General features: G+C 36.0%; 1 protein-coding gene across 3 annotated transcripts in view; it reads right to left on the bottom strand.

Moving 5' to 3' along the window:
• gol (ring finger protein goliath) overlaps window positions 1-24117 on the bottom strand; it is a 420378-nt gene that overhangs the window by 80500 nt on the left and 315761 nt on the right. For all 3 annotated transcript variants that reach the window (XM_081738798.1, XM_081738799.1, XM_081738800.1), the window contains exon 2: window positions 7855-7987. In XM_081738798.1, coding sequence (XP_081594924.1) covers window positions 7855-7987 — 133 coding nt within the window. The remainder of the gene's footprint in view (window positions 1-7854; window positions 7988-24117) is intronic.

The following is a 24117-nucleotide window of genomic DNA, read 5'->3' as shown; positions in this document are numbered from 1 at the left end:
GTCTATTGTCATAGAACGAAAACTAACAATTAGCGAGAAGTAACTTTTTGCAATAAATTCAGCGTCTTAAGAGGACATAACATTATCACCCGCAATACTTTACGAAAATTGGAGTTGATTTTAGTTTAGCGTCCCTTTCAGCAGCGAGGCTATGTGAGACGTGGACCTACTGATTAACGTTGAATCCGAACCACATGAGCCCATACCGGGAATCGAACCCGGGTCTCCCAAGGTTGAAATTTGCTGGTACTTCCGGTTTGAATATTCATTTCCATAGAACAGAAACGGAAAAGATATCAAGAAGTGTTCTTTTTAATCAATTCAGGGTCTCAAGAATAGGTTCCATATCTTCCCTTAACTCTATATCCAAACTGGAAGTGGTTGAAGTAAACTGTTTCCGGTTTCAACATTGGTCACCATAGAAAAAAAGTTAATAGATGCCGAGAAGCTGTTTTTTGCAATACATTCAACGTCTCAAGAGAACATTATCATTACCACCAATAATATTCTACCAAAACTAGAAGTGGTTAAAATTTACTAGTACTTCCGGTTTCAATAAGTATTTTATAGAACAAAAATGGTACGATCTATCGAAAAGCGGTTTTCTGACACATTCACCGTCCCAGGGATGCATTTTGTCTACTTTTATCTATCTGTTCAAACTGAAAGTGGTGAAAATTTACGATTTCTGGTTACAACACTGATCACATTATGGATAAAACAGAAATACGAAGAAGAATCCTTACCATAAGAAGAGACTCCCCCCCCCCCTTGGCACACACATACACAATCCTTATGGAAATTGGATTTCGGTGGAAAGTCTCAATGGGCACAACCACCAAGGGCCATAAAAAAAAAAAAAAGCCGAAGATACCGATATTCTGGGTTTCGGTTAAAATGAATGGAACTGTGATATGTTGTAGATCTCATCGTGAAAAACGTCTTACGAGGGAAGGGCGCGATGTCACTCAGAGATAATTGTACCAAATTTGGTGTAGAGGTCGGTAATGGGAATAGAAACGAACGTGTGGAAGCATTCGTTTCGCAGGCGTTTGGAATCAGAAATAATGGGCCATATAGTTCTGGAGAAGTATGACCTGTTAATCAGATATTGATGGGACGGAGGCTTTGCTTGCTGTTGTGGCCAATGGAGAAGTTAAATAAAGTAGAATGAAAACAGGAAAGATCAGCTAAAGAGCAAACGCCGCCCTCAGTCCCAACAGGTGAATGCTGGCCATTGGGTATACATCACTAGTCAGCCTAATGAAATGGTATTAAGCAAATAAAGAAAATATATACACAAAAATAAATCAATGTCACGAAACGCTCATGTTCACTTTGTGTTCACAATATTAAAGTATAGTATCTGTGAAACATGCATGAGTTATAATTGGAGTCTTGAACGAAGTAGTTATTACGGGGCTGTTTCTGTCCAATACATTTTGCTGCTTTCTAGTGGTGAGTAGATCAAATTCAAATGTTTCCTTTATCTCTTGCGTTAACAGAGTTGTGTTAATGAACAGTCTTGTATGTATTCAAAAGGTTATTTTTATCATGATCGTCCACAGTCGTTCCCATTTTAAACATCTCTAATCCCGAAATATATATTTAAATTTTCCTCACAAACACACAATACTTTCATTTTGGTGGGCGCCACGTCATAGATATCAAAAACCTGTACAAACGTATTCAGTTAATATTGGTGAGTTCAAACTTAATATCTGCGTACTGACAGCATTTTATAGTGTGAAGAAATACAGCAACTTCATTTCGATCCCTTTCCTGGAAAACTTCTGGCGACGCTCATGATTAATTTATGTACATATTTTCTTTATTTGCTTAATATAATTTCATTCAGCTAATTAGTGATGCATACCCAATGGCCTGTTGTGACTGAGGGCAGATGCTGGTGCGTTCTCTCTTCAGCTCATCTTTTCTGTTTTCATTCTACTTTATTTAACTTCTGCATTGGCCGCAACAGCGACGAAAGGCTCCGTCCCATCAATATCTGATTGACAGGCCATACTTCTCCAGAACTGTAGGGCCCATTATTTCTGATTCCAAACGCCTGCGAAACTAATGTTTCCACACGTTCTTTTCTATTACCGTTACTGACTCCTACACCAAATTTGGTGCGATTCTCTGAGTGACATCGCGCCCTTTCATCGTTAGTGGGCACAACCATCAATCATTTACCATTTGGCCACTACAGGTCCATATTTAGGTATAAAGATACTTTGGATTTAAGTGAAATTGAATAAAACTGAAATGTTGTAGATGAGGTCCTGAGAAAAATTGTTAATTTGTGGTTACCGAGCAACGGTAAGTCAGTTCATAGAGAATTTGTTCGCATTCGGGAGGTTCGGCCCGGATCGGTCATCCTGTCTAGGGTTTTCCAGGGCTTTCCTTTGTCCCGCAAGATGAGCATCGGGATGTTATCTATGCTTAAATGGTGTTGGCCGCTACTTTCCCCATTCCTTTTCCAGATTGTGGGGTAGGATGAGAAGATCTAACCCTTTTCAGGGTTTCATACAATTTCACCAAAATCCCACAATATCGTTACCTTCTGCTGCCACCAAATGCGGCCCTGTACTGGTCAAATGGTCAATGATTGGTGGTTGTGCCCATTGAGACCTTTTCTCAGGATCACAATATCTACAACATATCACGGTTTCAAACAATTCCACCGAAATCCAGCATCTTCTGCTGTTTCCAAACAACTAGCCCTGTAAGTGACCAAACTGTCAGTGATGGGTGATTGTGTCCATTGAGACTTTTTCTCAGTCATATTATCTACAACATATCACGGTTTCAATCATTTTCTCCGAAATACAGAATACCGTTATCTTTCGGCTGTTTTGAAAATAATCGCCATGTAGTGGCCAAACGGCCAGTGATTGATAATTGTGTCCATTAAAACTTTTTCTCAGGATCATAATATCGACAACATATCACAGTTTCAGTCATTTTCACCGAAATCCAATTTCCATAAGGATTGTGCAGGGTCCTTTTAGCAATACAGCAACGTAATGCGGTTACTATTTTAAGTTCCAATCATTCTAAATAAAATGGAAGAATTTTTTTTTTTTTTTTTTGCTTGAAATGAACCGAAATTTATGAAAATTGAATTAAAAAGTTTATTCAGGTAACAAGAGGTCTTGGACGAATAGCGGAAACCCTATAATGACATGAGCAATGATTAGAAGAAATAAGGTATGCACAGAGAAACTCGAGCCAAGTTGCAGCATCAATTTCAACAAGGCCAAAGCAGCATATCGTTTTTTCTTTAAACACGAAATTATTGCAATGTAATTTAATTGTTACAATTTTACATTTCAATATTTATCACACATTTTAATATTGATCGATTTCAATAGGAAATGGGTTGAACTATTTGAAAACCCAGCTTTAACACATTGGAAATTATACAAACACATCAGTCCTTGTCTTTTGCACTCGGTTTCGGTTGGTTAAAATTACTTTTGTTGGAGTGAATGATGCAAGCTACTACTGTTTTCACATGAACCGTGTATTGACCACGCTCGAGTTTTCACTAACATCCTGTTCCGGGTTCTATTCCCGGTGAAACTTGTGTGGTTCGGATCTCACATTAAAACTACAGTAGAACCACTCTAATCCGTCAGCTTTGGGACTGGGGGGTACGGTTGGAACTCAAATAAGGTCGAATTATCAGGAAATACAGAAAAATACGGATTTAGAGTAAAATAAAATCTCTGAACTAAAAAATGGCTGTGTTGTTCTCTACAGTAAAAACAAACTAACAGTAAGCACTGAAAGCTACACAGTACAGTGCAGAAAACTCGCACAACGAAAGAAACGATGCAAAAGAGACGGAGCACTAAATTGGAGTTGCGGTATCAGCAAGTAAACAACAATGCCGCGACGGAAGTAAACAACAATGGGCCACGTGAGTCACCGACGAGTCGGGACAAGTTCGGCTCGAGCACAGTTCGATCAACTGGAGTGGCGAACCAGCCGAGGGCGGATGAGAGGAGTTCTACTGTATACAATTACTTTGGAGGAATCACGAGATCTCCAAGAACACCCACGAACATTATGGCCACTAGAATTTCACTTGGCCTAGAATCGAACCAAGGACTCCTCGTACCGGAGATGAACTCTGTCACTCCAACTCCAACTCTTATTCACTATTGAAGGATTGTATAGAATATTCTTAGGAGTCTTCATCCCGGCGAAATTAAAATACCGCTAATTTTACAGTAATTATGGGATATCTTGAAATAGATAAAAGATAATCGAAATGTGGAACAAGAGCGCCCTAGACAATATTATTTTACATGAGAAACCGTTATCACGACTCATTTATCTGCTTTCGTTTCGAGCCATTTTGAAAATCGGCATTTATTTTTGCGTTTCTAAACAGCTGAAAACGGAAAGCCACTAGGTGGCTTGTGATAACGGTACCTCACGCAAAATAATATTGTCTAGGGCGCTCTTGTTTCATATTTCAATTATCTTTTATCTATTTGAAGATATCACATAATTACTGTAAAATTAGCGGTATTTTAATTTCGCCGGGATGAAGACTCTAAACAGTGTTTAATACTGCTAATAGTGGTCCTCGCTGACCTAGTTGCAAGCACGCGGATCTTAAGTGCATGAGGTTCCGGGTTCGATTGTGGGGGGAGAACCTTGAAATTTGAGCACATTGTGGTGATTCTTCCTTAAATTATAGGTCCATATCTCACATAACCTCAATGCTGAAAAGGGACCTTTCAACCAACCAACCGTACTTCACATGTTAATCTTAGAAATTGGTCTATGTCGACATATGGTAAGAATTTCACTGGTTGATATCACATTGGCATTTGAAGTTTAAACAATTCTAATAAAACAGCGAATACTGAACTACATGAACTTTTTTATCAAGGTTATTATGGAGATAAGATTGGAATGTTGTATTTTTATGGTTTATATCGTATTATTGTTGTTTGTGAAAAGTTGAAAAGCTTAATATGAGAAGTCATAAAACGGTCACTGACACTATCAACAAAATTTAGGGATACTTGTTTGGAAATAAGTCAAAATCGTGTTTACATAAAAGTTAAACCTAAGCAGACTGGCTCAAAAACTTGTATTAACGGGTCGGTTGCCTTCTTTTAGTTATATTTGTATGTATATTATTACAAAGATATTTTCTATTGGGTGCTTGGGTGCTATTGGAATTTTTTATAGGCTGTCTCCTCTCGAAACGGTATTGTGAAAGTGATGCCTCTGGAAGCGTATTTGTTCCTACTGAGAGATCAGTCTTGTCTCGAACCTCATCGTAAACATTTTGTCTCGTCTCGTCGACAACGCTAGAATTCTAATAACGGAACCTAACAAACTTGAACTAACCTAACTAATCTAGCTCAAACTATCTCAACTTTAAGCTTGAACTAGACTTAGCAATTTCACCAGCCAATAGAACGCGAAGGTATGTTCCGATCGTCAACCCACCCACCTACGAAATTTTGCCAGTGTTGTGTCTCGCGCTATTATTAAGGTTGGTGTAAAGGGACAAGTTTTGCCAATAGATGTCACTACAGTCTTCGTATCTCTCTCATGTATTTTTTACCTTTCACGAAAATTCACGATTTCTCTTACAAATTTTAACGTACAGGCCAAATTTTTGAAGAAGGAACTTTATAACCTATCGAAGGCAACAATCCGTGCCGATTTCTTATTTAGAATTTTGTTCATTGTTGAAACAGTTATATTGTTAAATGTTTGGATATCCCTTTCAACAAACAAGCCATTTCAACCATGAAGAAAATTCTAAATAAAAAATCGGCAGGGATTGTTGCCTTCGATAGGTTATGAAGTTTCTTCGCTAAAAATTTGAAATATCTAGGTTGAAATTTGTATGAAAAATAGTGAATTTTCGTGAAAGGTAAAAAATACATGAGAGAGATACGAAGATTGTAGTGACATCTATCGGCAAAACTTGTCCCTTTAAACTAACCTTAAGTATTCTGCCTTTAGGCAGGTCCTGGGACTAATGAGGTTTTTGTTCTTAATTTTCAGGATTTTTAGGATTTAGAATTTAGGTTTATGGGCTTTCGGCATCTAAGGCTATTTAGCCCTTCACGATTTGAGGGATGACGTCCCTCGGCGAGCACACAATCCGGGGAAAGGGAAGGAAGGAAGGAAGCGGCCTCGGACCTATAGGTTAGGTACCACCTGGTGCCTGGTGTGAATAAGAAAAACCCACGAAAACCTCATTCAGGGTGGCTGGCCTGAAAAAGCGTGTTACACTTTTTCGACCGAGTGACCCCACCGAGAATCGAATCCGGGACCGCTCGCACCGAAGGGGAGAGTTAGCGACTACGCTACGCGGGGCCACAGTTCTTAATTTTCAGTTTGGACCTGGAAATGTTTCTTCCATGTTTCTCGATTTGATCACTTGTGTTTTTCTTCTTCCTATTCCTCGCTTTCCTTCTATGGCGGTATAAAGAAGACAATTTCTTTGCAAGATGTGTCCAATCCAATTGCTCTTTTTACGAAAGATGGTGGCTAGCAGCGTCCTATTCTCTCCTACCCGTTTTAAAACTTCTTCATTTGTTACTTTCTGTCAATTTATCTTTATCTTCCGCCAACACCACATTTCGAATCTCTCTAAATATTTCTTTTCTAACTTTCATGATGTCCAAGTTTCTGAACCATACAGCCAAGTGCTATTTTCACGAGATAATTCTCATGACTTTCGATTTTTGGATTCGCGCTATACGGAGACAAATTTACGAGACATGAAAACTTTATTTCTCGCCTTCTTGTGGGAAACACCACTAGGAATGAGCACATAGACAAGAATTGAGGCTGTCTCATCTGGAAAACAAGCAATTTGTTTCTTGAAAGAGATCTGTCAAGTCGCCAATTATGTACCAAAGTTTCTGTCTCGTCACGTTTTGTGTGCAACCCTATCAAGTAGGTAGGAAGAGGGAAAAAAAAAAGAATAGGTGAATAGTTTTTACTACTTAAGTAGTATGAAATTATTAGTGAGAACATGAAGTGGGAACGTACAAAAAAAAAAAAAAATCAAAGTGAGGAATGATGAAAGAAGCATTTAAGGAAGGAAAAATGTCTATTTTGTGGGTGCTATGTTTCGTGTGGAGTATTGTACTATATGAAAAAGAAACATGGACATTACGCAAATGCAGTGAAACAAGACTGAAGGCTTTTCAAATGTGGAAGTGGAGAAGAAAGTGAGCATTAGCTGGGTCGAACGGAAAACTAACCATAGTGTCACAAATATTAGTAGGTGATAAAAGAACAATTTTAGGTGCACCTGAAAAGAGAAAAAGAAACAAGTGGGAACATTGGTTGAGAAGGAACTGTACATGAGGAATATGCTATAGATATACCACATTGACTTGACACCTAGTCTTTCGTTCCAGGCGCTGCTATCGGCTGAAGGAATTCCACTCTCTTTCGCTAAGGCTCTCTCGCTTAGCAGCAGCTGAACCCTTATTGGCTCAACGTGTGGGTGTGTCGAGGGTGTGACCTTCAGTTCGCATTTTTGCCACGGCTCAAGACATTTTGGCAGCACTATAGAAGGTATGATGGCAGGGAAATATGTTAGCTGGAAACCGTGGTCTTATAGCTTCTTCTCAGTTTGTTGCAAATGACCTGGCAATAATGGCAAAATATTTATGATGAGGAAATATAATAGAAACCGGTTAATCAATATTCCAAATTTTGAGGATATCATGTACTACTACACTACGCACATAGAGGAATCTCAAGTATTGCTACAGTGTATTGTTAATATGTAGTGTCAGCTGTACGAGAAAGCTGTTGCTATCAATGAACTACGTCACATGCTGAACTTACCTGTTGATAGTATTGTACTCTCGAGTGCAATGACTGCCCACAGTGATGTGCATAATGACGGTGGTCCCATTGTCAACCAATCGCGACAGTTCCTCACCCTTCCATTTGTACGTAAACACAGCACTGATATTTCCTGTAAAGATAGAAGAGAGAAAATTTCAATTAGTTTGCTTCAAGATAACAGGAGGTGAAACACCGCACCTGTAACATGCTTACATGCACATGAGTATGAGGTAGGAAAAAATATTTTAAAGGCGGAAAGAATCAGTAATTGCTTTTACAGCATTTCTTTAACTTATATCTGTGACGAACCCTTAATTTAAGTAATTTCCCTACGTCATACAATGAAATTACGCACAGTGACGTAAATCGAGTATACAGTACACTATACTTTTATGTATTTCTATATAGGCTAATTTTAAAAGTTAGATCCTTGTTGATTTTAAAGGAAGGTGGCAAAGTTGCTGAGTGATGAAACGCTTACCTCAAATGTGTGAGATTTCTGTTTCGATCCCCGCCTAAGTAAGTTTGTGGTGGATAACCATCATGAAAGTGGGTTTTCTCGGGTACTCCTCTTTCCTCCCACAATTTCATCCTACCAATTTTTCCATCATCACTCACTTGCTTTAATAATAGTCTTCCTTATCCTATAGAGCATATCGTGAGACGTTAACCTAAAAGATTACAGTTCAGTGTTGAATTTAAAGATCGATATAACCCGTTTGTATACAACCGGCTTTACTCTTGAGTAAAGCGAACCTATATACTACAAAGGGGTTAACATTCGCAAGTTCGAATAAACATTTCTGAATTTCACGACTTTTTCATAACACATTTGACAGAAATAAAATATAAATACATTTAAAAACTGTTTTCTCCTTTAAAAATTCAAACAAGGAATTTACGGGGGAAAATAAGAAATAATAAAAAAAAACATGTTTGCTTTAAACAATAATTTTAACAAACGAGTAAAACTAATCGTACTTTTTTTAAAAAGTTAATACATAATTGGCGACTTAACAGATCTCTTCCAAGAAACAAATTGCTTGTTTTCCAGACGAGACAGCTTCAATTCTTGCCTTTAAAAAAATTGAAAACCTGTTTTAAAGAAAGTTAAATTATTGTTGTTGTTTTGTTGTTGAGACTAAAACAAAAAGCATGAGGAATTATCAATTAAATATCAATTATTAAATTTTAAAATCCTCATGTAAATCAAAACATTGAATATGAGTGTACTCTATATGATTTTTCCCATGCTTTTAAATATATATTTATTTAGAAAAGCAATTCAGATACGAAAAGCTATTAATTTGCTCATGGTTTGCTGGTATCTCGGTTGCTAGTATGACTTCCATTATTATTAAATCAATGTATCCAACTTGCAGCATAATAATTCCATTTGTGAAGTGTTTCGTGAACTTTTTTTTTTTGTTCCAAATAATAATTAATAAAGAAACTTGTTATAAACAATATGAATACTGATACTCACAACGTTGAACTATGATATGTCCGACTTTTGTAATTTTACGTATTTACAGCGCAAAATTTAACATTCAAATTATTGATGAGATACAGTAAAATGTCGCTGTAACCAAGCCCTGTATAACGAAATGTTCAGAATTCTGAAATCTTAGGCTCCTTCCCTTTTTTCCTATATGTATTCCTTTCAACATTGCCTTTTTACAAATGAAAATTTTGTCGTTTGCCGATATTTAACTTCATTGTTTATACATATTCATCGAGTTTTATAATATAAATATTTTTATTAAATTATTTTCTTATTCAGATTGTATAGTAGATATTTCTTATAAGTGTTCACAAACGATTTGGTAGGATAGTGATTTGAAAGTAATCAGTAAGTGTTATTGCATTAAGTTTGCGTTGCATAAGATTGCGTTTTCTGTATCTTTCAATGCAAGAAATAAGGAACTAAATCGTAGCCCAGATAATTTTTAATATTTTATACTAAAAGAGAATATAGCTGTAATTATTAAGAGAATCTAATCTAAATTACTGTTATGGATCCCCATTAAGAAATGGTTTATTTTAAATAAAAACACGTGTTAAACAACAGTTGCACAATAAATGCATAAATAAACGTTGAGCGACTATATTTCATGCTGCTTACATTTAAATGCTTTCATTATATACTTCATCTTTTAAACATGTTTAATTATGTACTTCAGATTTTTTCAGTAAATTCATGTTGAAGTAACAACAGGATCCTGTAATGTATATAACAATAGGCGAGCTTTGAGAACGGACTTACCTCACTATAACAGAAATTTCACTATATAACAAATTAATTTTGGAGGTCAATTAAATTTCGTTATACTCTTATTTTGTAGCAAACAAATTTGTAAAATATATGGAATAACTATCTTATGTTATTTTAAAAGAGAAACCTATACGAAATTAAAATATATGGAGGATCTTATCTCTGATATACCTGATAATGATGAAAAACATAATCTAAAGTGTACGCTTGTGAGAACGTAATAGTCCATAAGAAAGCCATGAATCTCAACGCAGTACTATAAGTCATGATGATATGTAACGAGAAAGCTGTCCCACAGATAAGGCATCTATTAGGAACATACAATATTTTCACTATCCTTACTTACATGAATACTTATAATCGCTGACGCGCCTGCTACTTACGAACGCATCCCGCGTGGCACAGTGTGACGTTTTGATGATCTAGGAGGACAAAATCCATTTTTCCAAGTTATTAATATAGGCTACATATAACTGCTAGTTATTCCAATAATAGAATAACCACAGTTTATCAAAATAACATTTGTTTCCAATTCTGTTATCTAATCTAGCCCATAGATAAGCCCAAACTTGTCGGAACACCTGCTTAGTGGACTCGTAGTGTGCGTTCGAAAATCTGTGATGCGACTTCCCTTGTCCAGTGTGGATAACACGAGTCGTGTGACAGCAAATAGAAAGTGGGCATTAATCAGTGGTTGTATTTTGTCTGTTCTGAATTGTAGTGTTTCGTTTCAAAACATTACGTTCATTCTGAAAAAAAAAAAGTACCGAAAACTAAGTACAGTGAAACCTCTCAATAACGGACACCAATGGGACATGAATTTTTGTCCGTTACTGAGAGGTGTCCGTTACAGAGAGGTTACAGTAATTTAATTTCTCGCAACGGTAATTGTATGGAGTAATATATAGTAGATATATTATGTATGAGGGTAAATACGTAAAATTCAATATGAAAATACTCTATTTAGTACGTATTTGAATTACTGGAAGGGATGAAGGAGAAATTAATTTATGTTAAATAGTATTATTGCTGGGGGATGTGTTAATATATTCGTATATTGCAAAAGATAATGCATGTATGATCATTTTCTTCCTACATGGGAGGGGAAAGCGGGAGGGAAAGAGTTTTTCATTTATTTCAAATTTTCAGGACCTTCTCAAAAGATGCGTTAGGAACCAACTAACCGGCTAAACTCATTAGCTAGTGTCCTCTGAGAATCCTCAGTACGGTTGCGGAAAAAATGTCTGTGTGTGGCGGAATGGATGAAAAGGCAAGTTATTGGGAGCGCATATGTTTGTTGACTCAGCCCCAATCGCAAAAAATATCATCTTAGAGAAAGTTGCTTTACTAAGAACGTAAGAGAGGAAACATTGTTCGTTGAAAATGTTATTGTGAAACAAACAACGTTTGTTCTCTATGAAATTGTCGGAAAGATGCAAGGTCCAGAGGAAAAAGGACTAAATTTGTTAGGGAAGGGAAGATCTTTCGTATAGAATTCTTGGCCATACGACTGACCCTGCATGAGTGTTATAGCTTATTAAAGGTTTTCTAGAATTTCCCCCAGAAGCAATTTATTGAGGGCAGAATAAAAGAATTTGAAGTTCAGCTTGAAGGTGTTCTATTTGATGGTTCACCGGTCTAGCTCATGATAGATACACTTGTGGGGAAAATACTTTTGTCTCCTGTAATATATCGCAGAATCGAGAAAAATTCCTGTCCGTTATGAAGAGGTTATTGAAACGTTTGGGGGAAAAAAGGACTGTCCGCGTCCGTATCTGAGAGTGTCCGTAAAAGGGAGGGTTTTGTTCCATAAGAGAACATATATTTTTGCCGGGACAATAAAAAGCTGTCCGTATTATAGAGGTGTCCGTTATTGAGAGGTGTCCGTTAAGGGAGGTTTCACTGTATTAGTAAACTGAGTTTTAGTACATTATTCCGCATTATTCCAGTGTTAAATTGCATATAAGTTACTGCTGAAAATTCAGACTTTTGACACGTGGAAAGTGTTATTGCGCAAATTTGCGCACTTAAAAGATTTTAGTTTTACAATGGAGTTACAAATTCTCTGTCACACTTTATTTATTTGAGATATGGGTACAGAAGTCAAGTTCGATGAGATTTGTTGCCTTACTGACACATGTTAAGCGATCAGTTATCTGCTCCCCATTATCTGGTGATGATTTATCATCTATTAGGCGAACTTAGGGCTTTTAATCACAAACTTGAAGTGAAGTGGAAAACAGCATCAAAACATCGCGAACGTTTTCTGCAAAATAATTCCTCCTGACTTGAAGGAAGTCTTCAATTTCCTCACCTCATGACATCCCAAGGACATGTTGGAAGGACATACAAGTCCTTTAGTGACTGCAGCCGAAAGTCAAGGAAACGTAAAATGAAGACTAATTGAAGAAACAAGCCATGAGGAACTGTCGTTGACCATTTTAACTAAAACTTAGACAAAAAGGAAAGTAGGATTCTGCTTCGATTGTGAGCGAACTTTCCAAGTCTCTCCCCAGAGAGGAACTACGTACGATGAAGAGGTCTCGTCTTGTATTCTTCCTATTGGCGAGCTTTCGGAGGAAGAACAAGAGACCAGAAATAAGCACCACAGGTAATACGGGGAATTCTTTAAGAGGAATACATCAAAAACTAATACAAATAGCGATCTGCTCCACAGATTTCCCATTATCTCTGATCCAGTCATTGGAAGTTACCGATTTCCTCCAAAAACAAAATACAGTCGTATCGACGGAGAGGTAATTGATTTATTGGATGAGCCTTCTTTGCACACTTCCAACCAACATCGATCTTCATCAGATAACTCATCGGTCAACGAACTCAGCACTAGAGAGTGATATGCGATATGTGAAGAATTTATAAGTCAACATAATGTTTGACTGTCCAAATAATTTTATAGTCCAAATTATTTTATATTTTGTGTTGTTATATTTATATAAAGTGGAATATGTGATAAATGAAAACAGGAGAGAAACAACTAATAAATATTAAACAAAAATGGTGAGAAACAGAAAATCAAAAAGGAGTCAGCATACTAAATAGGGTAATTTTTTGTTTATTTATTTGTTTCTTTGTTCTATTCTCAGCCTTTTTTTTTTATTCTCAATTATGCAAGTCCACTTTGCATGACGAACTTTGTGTTTTTCCTTTTTCTTTTGTAATAAAAATGATAAATTATAAATTAATAAAATAAGAAAATAAATGACATGGCTTAAACTAATAAGGTATCATAACCCCCCCCCCCCCAAAAGTAGCCTCACCTCATCCTGTTGAGGTTTCAAAACAAGAAAAGAAGAGAGAAAGAAACGAAATAAAAGAAAAAATTGCAGAGAGAGAACAAATTGGTAAGAGGCAGTTGCATCTACCATGAATAAGACCAAAAGAACTTGGCCAAGGCAGGGGGAACTAGAGGCTAAAATTATATATTATATATATATATATATATATATATATATATATATATATATATATATATATATATATATATATATATATATATATATATATATATATGTGTGTGTGTGTGTGTGTGTGTGTGTGTGTGTGTGTGTGTTTCCATGCTTTGTTTCAATAACTAATGGTCATTATTGTTATTACGGTTTTGTAAATCAACTTTCTTCTCGTTCTCGTTTTTCTTTATGTGAAGAACCCTTTCTTCCTTTTTATTTAATGTGTGTCTACGAAAGTTGTTATTGTTGCCGTGGATTTGTTACCACTACTATTTTTTTTTTTTAATATAGGGTTCAATAGCATGGGTTCAGTTATTTTTACTACTGTGGCCCAAAAACGTACCTTACGTCACTTTAATGTGATATATTTTTTTATATAATAATTTTGTTCTCCCAGATTGGCAAAATGTCACACTGTGCGCGGGTTCACCAACATTGCTCTGCCCAGACTTCGTTAGATAGCATTCGTACTTTTTAATGACCATCTAGCACAGATCGGTTTGTGTTTCTTGCACTGTTGTTTTTATGGCATATGTTAGGCAGGGACCGATCCAGGACGGACTTTTGGGGGGGAGTGGTGGGTTGTAATACTGCTATATACTTAGAGCTACTTTTAAGAGCTCTAAACTTTCTTATTTTATATATAAATAAAGCCCATCCGAGAGTTTACTCTTCTGAAGGGGACGATCGGGGCAATTGCCCCCTGGATCCGCCCCTAATGTCAGGACGCTGTTACATAACGATTAAGACCCCCAAAGTGAAATCTTCAACCTCGAAACCAACTCGCACAAGAAATAATTCATGAGTTATGAGGAGCGTATTTCCTAATGACAGATGTAATATACATTGAATTCATATATGCTTCCGTAAACTGGAATAGAACAGTTATTTTACTGTAGTCATGTTTCCATTATGTCCAAAAGGAAGAATTTACTCCAACCTTATAAGTTTGGTCACGATTTAGAGTTTTTTTTTTTTTCGGAGGATGAGAGGGGTCTATTGAGTTCCGAATTAAGAATCACAACTATATCTTGAGTCCATGATATTTGACAGTAGGGGTGTTCGATAAGGCTGACGACCTATCGAACTTCGAGAATGAAAATTTATCGAATTGTCATCGGTTACTCGAAACCGTTCGAGTATTTGAAATTATCGAAGTTTCGGGTATTATCGAAATTTCGAGTATTATCGAAGTTTCGGGTATTATCGAAATTTCGGGTATTATCGAAGCTTCGGGTATTATCGAAGCTTCGGGTATTATCGAAGCTTCGGGTATTATCGAAGTTTCGGGTATTATCGAAGTTTCGGGTATTATCGAAGTTTCGGGTATTATCGACATTTCGAGTATTATCGAAGTTTCGGGTAGTATCGAAAGTTCGAGTATTATCGAAGTTTCGGGTATTATCGAAATTTCGAGTATTATCGAAGTTTCGGGTATTATCAAAAGTAGTGATGGGCAATTCGGTTTCTTCACCTCTCCAATGATTCCTTCGTGCAGCCAAACTAGTCAAACAACTTTTTTTTTTTTCATCTGATAAGTTATTGCAAAGTTGTATTTGTAAGTAGAAAGGAAAGCGTACAGAAAGGGATTACTTTTTCGTCCGACACACACACACACACACAGGAAGTTCAATTTCTTCCTGAATTTTATCTCTTGTTTGTTATTTGCTGTCAGACATACGGTCTTAGGGTAATTTGCTCTTCATACGATATAGCATACGCCCAACACCTCAACCATATTAATCGCGTACGGTGTTGCTAAAATGTTGTAGCTAAGCCAAATGTGTTATCTTCTGACGTGTTTGCTTTCTGTTAACCCTTTTAAATTCTTGCCTTTTTCGGCGTTTTTCTTGAGTCTCAGATAAGCAGCGACAGTCATCCCTATTTACCCTAGGATCATGGTTCATTCCTCGTTTGTCTCAGAATGGAACAGCCTTTCAAACGGTACCACTTGCATGTCCCTATGATGTACCAGAAGGGAATTATTTGAGGGAAAATCGGGATTTTTTGCCCAAAAAACTTCTTCAAAGTTTGGGGCCCCCTGAGGCTCTACCGGGTCTGCGCATAACCCTCCAAAAATTTGAAAAAATACTACGTAGTGTACTAATTACTTGTGACAAATTCGAATTCCCGGTCTTCAATATTAAGGGCGGGAAATTTTTTACCCATGTTGAGAGAGCATCAAAAAACACCCAAAAATTCCTTAAAATTCACCCTACAAATTAAAAATAAAATTCTGACACGTCCCTAATGATCGTAAAATTATGGTTCATACGTCGTTTTGTTCAGAATGGAGTAGCCTTTCAGATGGTATCACCCGAATGTCCCTCGGACATCCCCAAGGAGAGAAACATTGAAGAAAATACTGATTTTTGCTGAAAAAATCCCGTTTTTTCCGGTTTGGAGCCCTCTGGCGCGGCCTTGGGTAAACATAGAGATCCAGAAATCACTTTCGAAAATACTACGTAGTATACTAATTGCTTGTACCAAATACCAATCTCCTATCTTTAACACTAAGGACTGGAAAAAAATATTTTCCTCTTCCGCGAATACTCCCAGAATGTCCCAGAATACCCCATATGAATTTCAAAAATTTCTTGACACGTCCCTAATTATCGTAGGATCACGATTCATTCGCCATTCTCTTCAGAATAGAGCAGGCGTCCAGATTGTGTTACTCTCATGTCCCTAGGACGTTCCTAAGGAGGTTACAAGTAAGTAAAATGGTGATTTTTGCAGAAAAATTCCTTTTTCCCCGTTTTGGGGCCCGCTGGCGCGGTCCTGGGTTAACATAGAGATCTGGAAACAACTTTAAAAAATATTACTTATGGTACTAATTACTTGTGCTAAATACCAATCTCCTATCTTCAATAATAAGGGCGGGAAAAATATTTTCCTTTTCTGCGAATATTTCCGAAATTTCCCAAGGATACTATACAAACTTCAAAAATTTCCTGACACGTCCTTAATTATCGTAGGATGATGCGTTGTTCTCTTCAGAATCGAGTAGGTTTTCAGAAAGTACCACTCAAATGTCCATATCATGTAGTCGAGCGGAGCAAAAATCGCGAAGGTAGGATTTTTGGTCAAAAATATCCCTTTTTTAACTTTTGTCCCTCTGAACCCCCCTTCTATGTTGACGAAGAGATCCGAAAAAATTCTCATAAAAACTAATGGGTCCACTGATTGTTTATGGAAAATGTTAGGATTCTAGGTTTAAAGAAAAGCTCAACAAAAAATGTTGAAGTTAGACCTCAGTAAATAGAAAAGGAAATTTGTAAATTGATGACGTCATACCCGCCTACGTTCTGACGCTCGGAAGCGTATAGACCCTTCCAAGGCTTTCTTGAATGCCTCCTCTCTTGGAAAATAAAAAACGACCGGAACTAAATGGCATTCTTAGTTCTCTTTTAATCGAATCTTTAAGACACTACAATATCGGTCGAAAACGACCAAAAAACTTGAAGGGGTTAATGGCCACTAGTTCAGATATTGCCGCAATCAGATATGTTGATGCTTTGGGCGCAAATTCCCCCTTTAGCCTTTCAGTAAAATAAATGTTAGTCAAATCAGTGGTGATTTCAGGGGGTTGTTCAGGAGGAATATTTCCCCGCAAACATATCTCTGATCATGTTCACCGTGGCTTACCGGTATTTTTGCTACTTTCACCCTCCGTGTATTCAAAATCCCCCGGGGCAGGATTATCATAATTTCTGGATATTTTTAAGAATGGTGTGTGCTTATTAAGAAGTTCAGAAAAGTTTAATCTTAAGTTCCAAAAATGCTTATGCTCATTTTCTTTACTTAAAATATATTTTTATATTATTGTCTTAATTATTTTCCTGAGTAAAGTATTCTTGCGAAGAACACGTCATCGCTATTGATTTTTTCATAAATGTCAGCACAAGACAGAATTGCAAGCCAAGCACTTGACCAAACACAGCGAAATTTCCCAGTCTTCCATTTTCCCTAAAATTTCGGGCATTAGTTAGTCCCAGACAATTTTCCGGACCAGGCTTGAATCTAGGACGTATGGTAAGCCTACCCGGGAGAAACCTTGAAATAATCACTTAGTTTAATGAAGATGAAAAACGGAAATAAATCTATTTCCTCGACAGTGAATATACAGTGTAGTATATGTTCTATACAGTCGGTTTGTATATACATTATGATGAATCCACACACTAACGGATCCAGAAGCGTCGTTTGGTGGAGGCAGATTGCTTCCTGGACGAATAATGTAGGTTTTAAAAACGTAAGAGTTTTGCATCAATTCAGAATAACATGGTGCATTATTTTATAGAGAGTGTTTCAAAACAACACCACCAACGTTTGAGAGGCAATTCCTGACATAGAGTTGCCATATTACCTGATTTTAGTGGATTCTACCAGATTTTCAGGTCTTATATTCGTCTCCCGCTTAATCATCTCTTAATCACTTAAAACCACCCGCTTTTTTGGATTGGAGAAAAATCTAAGACGACTTTGTTGATAAAGTGTTGTTATATTCAACGTAAACCGCTAGATTTCTTTGTCAATCTCAATCGCGAATGGACAGATGACAGAAACAAGATGAATGTAAAAACTGCCAAATTATTACTACTGGTTTTGTACAATATTAAAGACGTATCATGCGTAGAATTTTATGATAAGATATTATGCAATCGAGATTTAAAAGAAAAGTTAAAGGGAATGAAAAATGTAAAAACATTTGACATAATCATACACATTTTGGTTCAACCCATGAATACTAATATATGATCTTATGGGTGTGTATTTCTTTGATAACATTCTGTCCAGTTCAACTGAACAAATCTATGTTGTGACGTAATCTATATGTTCAACTAGTCTTTATATATTCAGAAATGATTGCAAATTGAACTACGGTATCCTTAGCATTTTGTTTAGATTAGATTCATTATTAGTATTTTTTTTTCTTTTAAAATGATTATACTGTATTTCATATATTGTGAAACTGTGGTAATTTCGTATGTTAGTATGATTTCAAGTAGCAATCTTTGAAAAATGATCAGAAATTTTATAAGAGATGGACCAAGACTCCTAAATATGTTTTAGCTTTCTTATGATAAAAATTTGAAAATTATTTTGTATTTCTTAGAGAGAAAACTGTATGAGCATCTGCCATTTTTTTTTTTAAGCAACTTGTCTTAAAGATATCCTTATTAGAGATATCTTACTGTAATATCTACTTTAAAATTCGAGACTCGCATTTGTTGAACTTAATAAAACATTAAAGGCAAAAACTCAATTTGCTTTACTTTAGTTTTGTTAGAAAAGTACATTGGAAGTGTCACTTAACAAAGAAATCACTAAAAAAATTGTCAGAAGGATCGTCAGTATTTGTAATACACAAGTTCACATCAGTACTTACGGTTTAGAATCCCTCGCTCTTCTAATTTCAAAATATGGCAACCCAAAAGTTATTGTCGGATGCCACATACAAACAGACAGGACGGCCTGTAATAGAGAGCTTTGTACCCAAAATTCTCAAGGTTTGTTTCACGAGAATCTCAAATACTCGAAGGCATCCGAGCGCCGGATAGTAAATTTTCGATACGGGAGTTTTTTAAGTCTTCAGCCTTATGGAATTTCCTTACCTCTACCTATATCAGTAGCTGTCTCTATACAGAACTTTAAATTAAACCCTCAAAATCATATGTAAAATTATTTTTCTGCCTGTCCCGTTATTGGCGCAATCGGCAAAGTGAATACTCGTATTAGTAGACTAATGGTGTCTTGGATTCCAATTTCATGTAGGTGATGCATGTTTTTTCTTCCTTTTTCTCTCTGCTAAGCGGTTAGCGTAAGCGCCTTCGGCGTGGGAGACCCGGGTTCGATTCCCGGCGGGAGCTCATGTGGTTCGGATTCCACGTTAATCAGTAGGTCCACGTCTCATATAGCCCCGCTGCTGAACGGGACGCTGAACTAAAATCAACTCAACTCAATTCCTTTTTCTCTCTTCTGACAGACTGCTTAAACCTTGTACAGATCTGTGGGGAAAAACTTTTCTTTCACTTCATTGCTAAGGAGAGAAGTTTTAAAATGAACACCCTGCATATATGTAATACATATTATATACAACTATGATAACTTCGAATACATTGTTTCTTCCGAACACTCCGATAATCCCGAACTTTTCAAAATATTCAAGCGACTCGACTAATGCGATCATATTGATATATTTCTGTATTTGCTGCTTTAAAACAATTCGAGACTCTCGAACAGTTCGAGTGTCTCGAAGTTGTCTAATGTTTCTTACATTTCGAGTGCCTCGAACACTTCGAGAGTCCCGAACACTTCGAGAGTCTCGAAAGTTCGATAATTCGATAAAATTAAAATTCTTTATCGATGAAACGGTTTTGAAATTTTATCGAATTGTTATCGATTACTCGATTATCGGAACAGCCCTATTTGACAGGGGAAAAATATCGATATCTGAATATTAGATCCAATCTTTGAGATTTCGATATATGAATACTTTCGAGTCCGGTCGCACTAATTTAAAAGTAACCTCTACGGTAGCTATAGCAATGCGACATTTTGACTCATTTCTCCTCTAATTCTCTGTTAATGCCTCACTTGAAGCCATTTTCCTCTTCATTGTTGCATTGTACTCACTGTTAGGGCATATAAACAAGATTTTATGCGGTTGATAACAGTGTGAAGTTTCTCCTTTTCTAAACAAACACATGTAGTCATTATCACAATGATGAACTGGCAACAAAATTTGTAATATAAAGAAAGTGAAAGGAGCGTATTATTAAAAGGATGAAAGTGAAATTATGTTATCACATACACTATCGGTTTAGTGTATCAGTAGTCTTGATAATTATCAAGATCTTGACACTATCTAAGTTTTTTTTCTGCCATGTTGTGGACTTCATAAATCTACACATCAGTGCAGGTTATGAAAAAGTACTTGAACATACAAAGTTTTATTAGTTTCTTAATTCACATTGTTCATCAAACGTAAGAAAAACAGAAAAACAGGGGGGAAGTAAAAATAAAAGAGAAAAACAGGGGGAAAAGAAAAGAAAAGAAAACAAGAAAAAAGAAAGAAAAAAAGAAAAAGAAAGAAAAAGAAAGAAAGAAAAAGATAGAAAGAAAGAAAAGAAAGAAAGAAAAAAGAAAGAAAGAAAGAAAAATAAAAAAGAGAAAAAAAGAAAGAAAGAAGAGAGAAAAAAGAAAAAAGAGAGAGAGAGAGATTATGCAAGAAGGCCAAATATAGGCTATCATCAGAGAGAAATTATCAATCAGTACCACCATATTCTTGCTCATTTCTCTGTAAGTGATCTTTTCCCACGCTAAAGCTTCCTCAATATTTTGTATTTCTCATTAAATACTCATTTATTCACATCACCTCTTCATACATACAAATGAAGTTTTTCTGATCAAACAATGCTTAGACTATATAGTAAGGTTTCTGGTAGAAACAGGTGAGTTTCGCTTCTCAGTGTGAACCTACGTTAGACTTCCAAACTAGGGAAATTCAATACTCAAACGAAGTAGCTAACATCTCTAACTACTGTTTGCAATAGATTAATTAGATCGAAGGTAGAATCTGTTCCTCGGATGTTGAATTCATACCAAAAGTCATTACTCGCTATGTATTAGTCTTTTGGACCTATGGCGATAAAGGTTGAAACCAAAAATCGTTCGTTTGAACCATTTCCACATTGAATATAAGATTAAGAGAGGAGATAGAACCTATTCTCGGAAAACTGAATCGATTGCAGAAACTGTATCTCGATCTCTCTTTTCGTTCTTGCTCTACGGAAATCAGTATTGAAACCAGAAGTAATAGCAAATTAAACCATTTAAGATTTGGGTAGTGTTGAGGCTGTGATGGTATATACTCTTGAGACTGAATCAATTGCAGAAAACCTCCTGTCGCTTGATATTACAATTTTTTTTTATGGCGATAAATGTTGAAACAGGAAATGGATTCAGTTAACTACTTCCGGTTCGAATAGATGGGTAATGGAAAAGGCCTATTAATTGGAAGCTGATTCAATTGCAATACACACACACATATATATATTATAACGGGACTTGCAAAAATTTCCGTTAAAGTCAGGTTTCCGCTTAGTGGAGGTAGACCTTTCCTCTTAAAAAAAAAAAAAAAATACATGCTTATAAAGGGGCGTACTGAGAAAATATATTGCTCTACGTACATTGTTCGATTGCAGTACTTCTTTCTTCTACGAATAAATACACAAAAAAATTAAAATGGATACAAAATATACTCTGCACACATTTTCTTTATTTTTCTAATAGCCAAGCAGGGTTTTCTGTGTACATTGTTGCTTGGCTGCTTGACTCTCCGCATACACTTTAGCCTGAGAAATTATACTAAGTGAATCAGAATCATTTTTCCGTAAGACAAATTTTTCTGTTCCTTTAAACTTCTGAGAGCATCTTGATATGTATTTATTCTACACTCTTCTTCCAACTCGGTATCGTATTCCTCCTCTTCCTCTATCTCGTTTTCTTCTTTCTGACATTCCGTATGATTTTTGATTAAGTTACGGGGATTAAGGACAATTTGTGGGGGTGAATATGAGTAGTGGTTGGGGAAGGTAAACAATATCCAGAAATATTTAACAAAAGAACTAACATTCTATCGCAGACAGTGTAATGTATACGTCGCACAGAATGTCTAAACGCTGTAGTCCGGAACTCAGAATTTTCCGTTAAATGTTTATTTTTCTTTCCGTTGTCCGCGTAACACAGTTCCCGCTTAATGAAGGGATTATTTACACGTTTTGTTCTCCAAAATTCATGGGACCGTGAAATATTTCCGTTTAAAACAGTTTTCCGTTTAATAAAGGGCCCATTGAAGACAGGTTTTACTGTATATAACGGAGAAAAACCTATTCTTGAAACAATAAATCAATTGCAGAAAATTGCATCTCGATCTTTCTTATTGTTCATATTCTGTGGAAATTAGTATTAAAACTGACAGTAATATTAAATTGAATTACTTCCGATTTTGGCACAGTATTCGGAATGGCCATAGTACGCTGACTTGAAACATTGAATCGTTCGTAAAAAGCTGATTGTCACTATCTGTTACAATTTACGTTCTATGGCGATAAACGCTGAAACTAGAAATTACTAATTTGAACCACTACCGGTTTAAATAAAGAGTTAACGGATGTGGTGAAACCTATTCTTGGGACGCTTAACTGAATGAAAAAAAAAAAACAAAAAAAAACGCATATCTACACCTCTTATCTCCAGGGTTGAATAAAACATGATTTTAAAAAAACAACAAAAAAAAACGTTTTTTATGTTTAAAATATGTTTTTTTGTTTAAAACGTTTTTAACGTTTAAAACAAAGTACTTTGTTTTAAACAAAAAAAAACATGTTTAAAATGTTTATTTTGTTTAAAACAATAATCTAAATAGTCATATATATTACATTTTTACACTCTTAGGTATTGCTTGCCATCAATATTCAACCGCTAGATCAAATTTCGGGAACTTCCCTAATTTCGATCCGCCCAAATGTTCAATTCCGGAGAAAGAAATCGGGAATTTCCCGATCTCTGTTCACAGAATATGTACTTTAGTTTCTTTGTGTTACGTTCTATCAGGGCTTTAAACCTCAATGGCTCAGTCTTAAACCTCAAATTAAGGCTGGAAGATGGTTGTGGTACCCATTTATTCCTGAAAGATGCAGCTTTGCTGATGTGCATTTTATGTATGTGGAAGGAAGGTAAATATTGTTTTTTTTTTTCAACAGTTTTTTGGGGGCCATTCCCCCTTTTGGGGGATAGATTCATAAAAATTGTTACGTGAAGGAATGAAGTAGGCCACTACATGGTAATATCGTGTATTTGGACTTCTTGCTTATATGGGGTAGCAGGAAGGGGGCAAAGTTAGCCAATTATTGGAGTTTTTTTTTTAACATAAATTACATTTATTTTTACAACAAACATAAATAGCTCAGTCCTTAATTAAGCTAGAAAGATGATTTGGTACCAAAATATTTTTGAGGGATGAAGCTTTCCGTCAGTTGCATTTTATGTATATAGAGGGTACGTATGTATGGCCGAGAGAGGGAGGATGAAGTTTTTTTTTAATTTTTCATCAATTTTTTTTCATTAGGTTTTGGCGGGTATTTCTCCCCCCTTTGTGGTACATCCCTAAAAATTGGTATGTGAAGCAATGAAGTAGTCCCCGACATGATAGTAACCTGTATGTGTACTTGTTGTTTATAGAGGAAGAGGGGGTCAAATTTGGTTAATTTACATTTATTTTCGGGACGGCCCCATATAACACAAGATATATTTCATTGAATTGGTCTAGAAGCATAATTCTTGTTCGCATACATGATGTGTGCAGCAAAAATGATTTACATATGGACGTGGTACTATAGTGGGGGAGGGGGGAGAATGTCTAATTCAATGAATGTTTTCTGCGCATATATATATATATATATATATATATATATATATATATATATATATTTGAAAATATTTCCTACATAA

The sequence above is a fragment of the Thermobia domestica genome, chromosome 14 (genome assembly GCF_964235325.1).
Source record: "Thermobia domestica chromosome 14, izTheDome1.hap1.1, whole genome shotgun sequence".
Taxonomy (NCBI): Eukaryota; Metazoa; Arthropoda; class Insecta; order Zygentoma; family Lepismatidae; genus Thermobia; species Thermobia domestica.
This window is presented reverse-complemented; position numbering and strand designations above follow the sequence as displayed.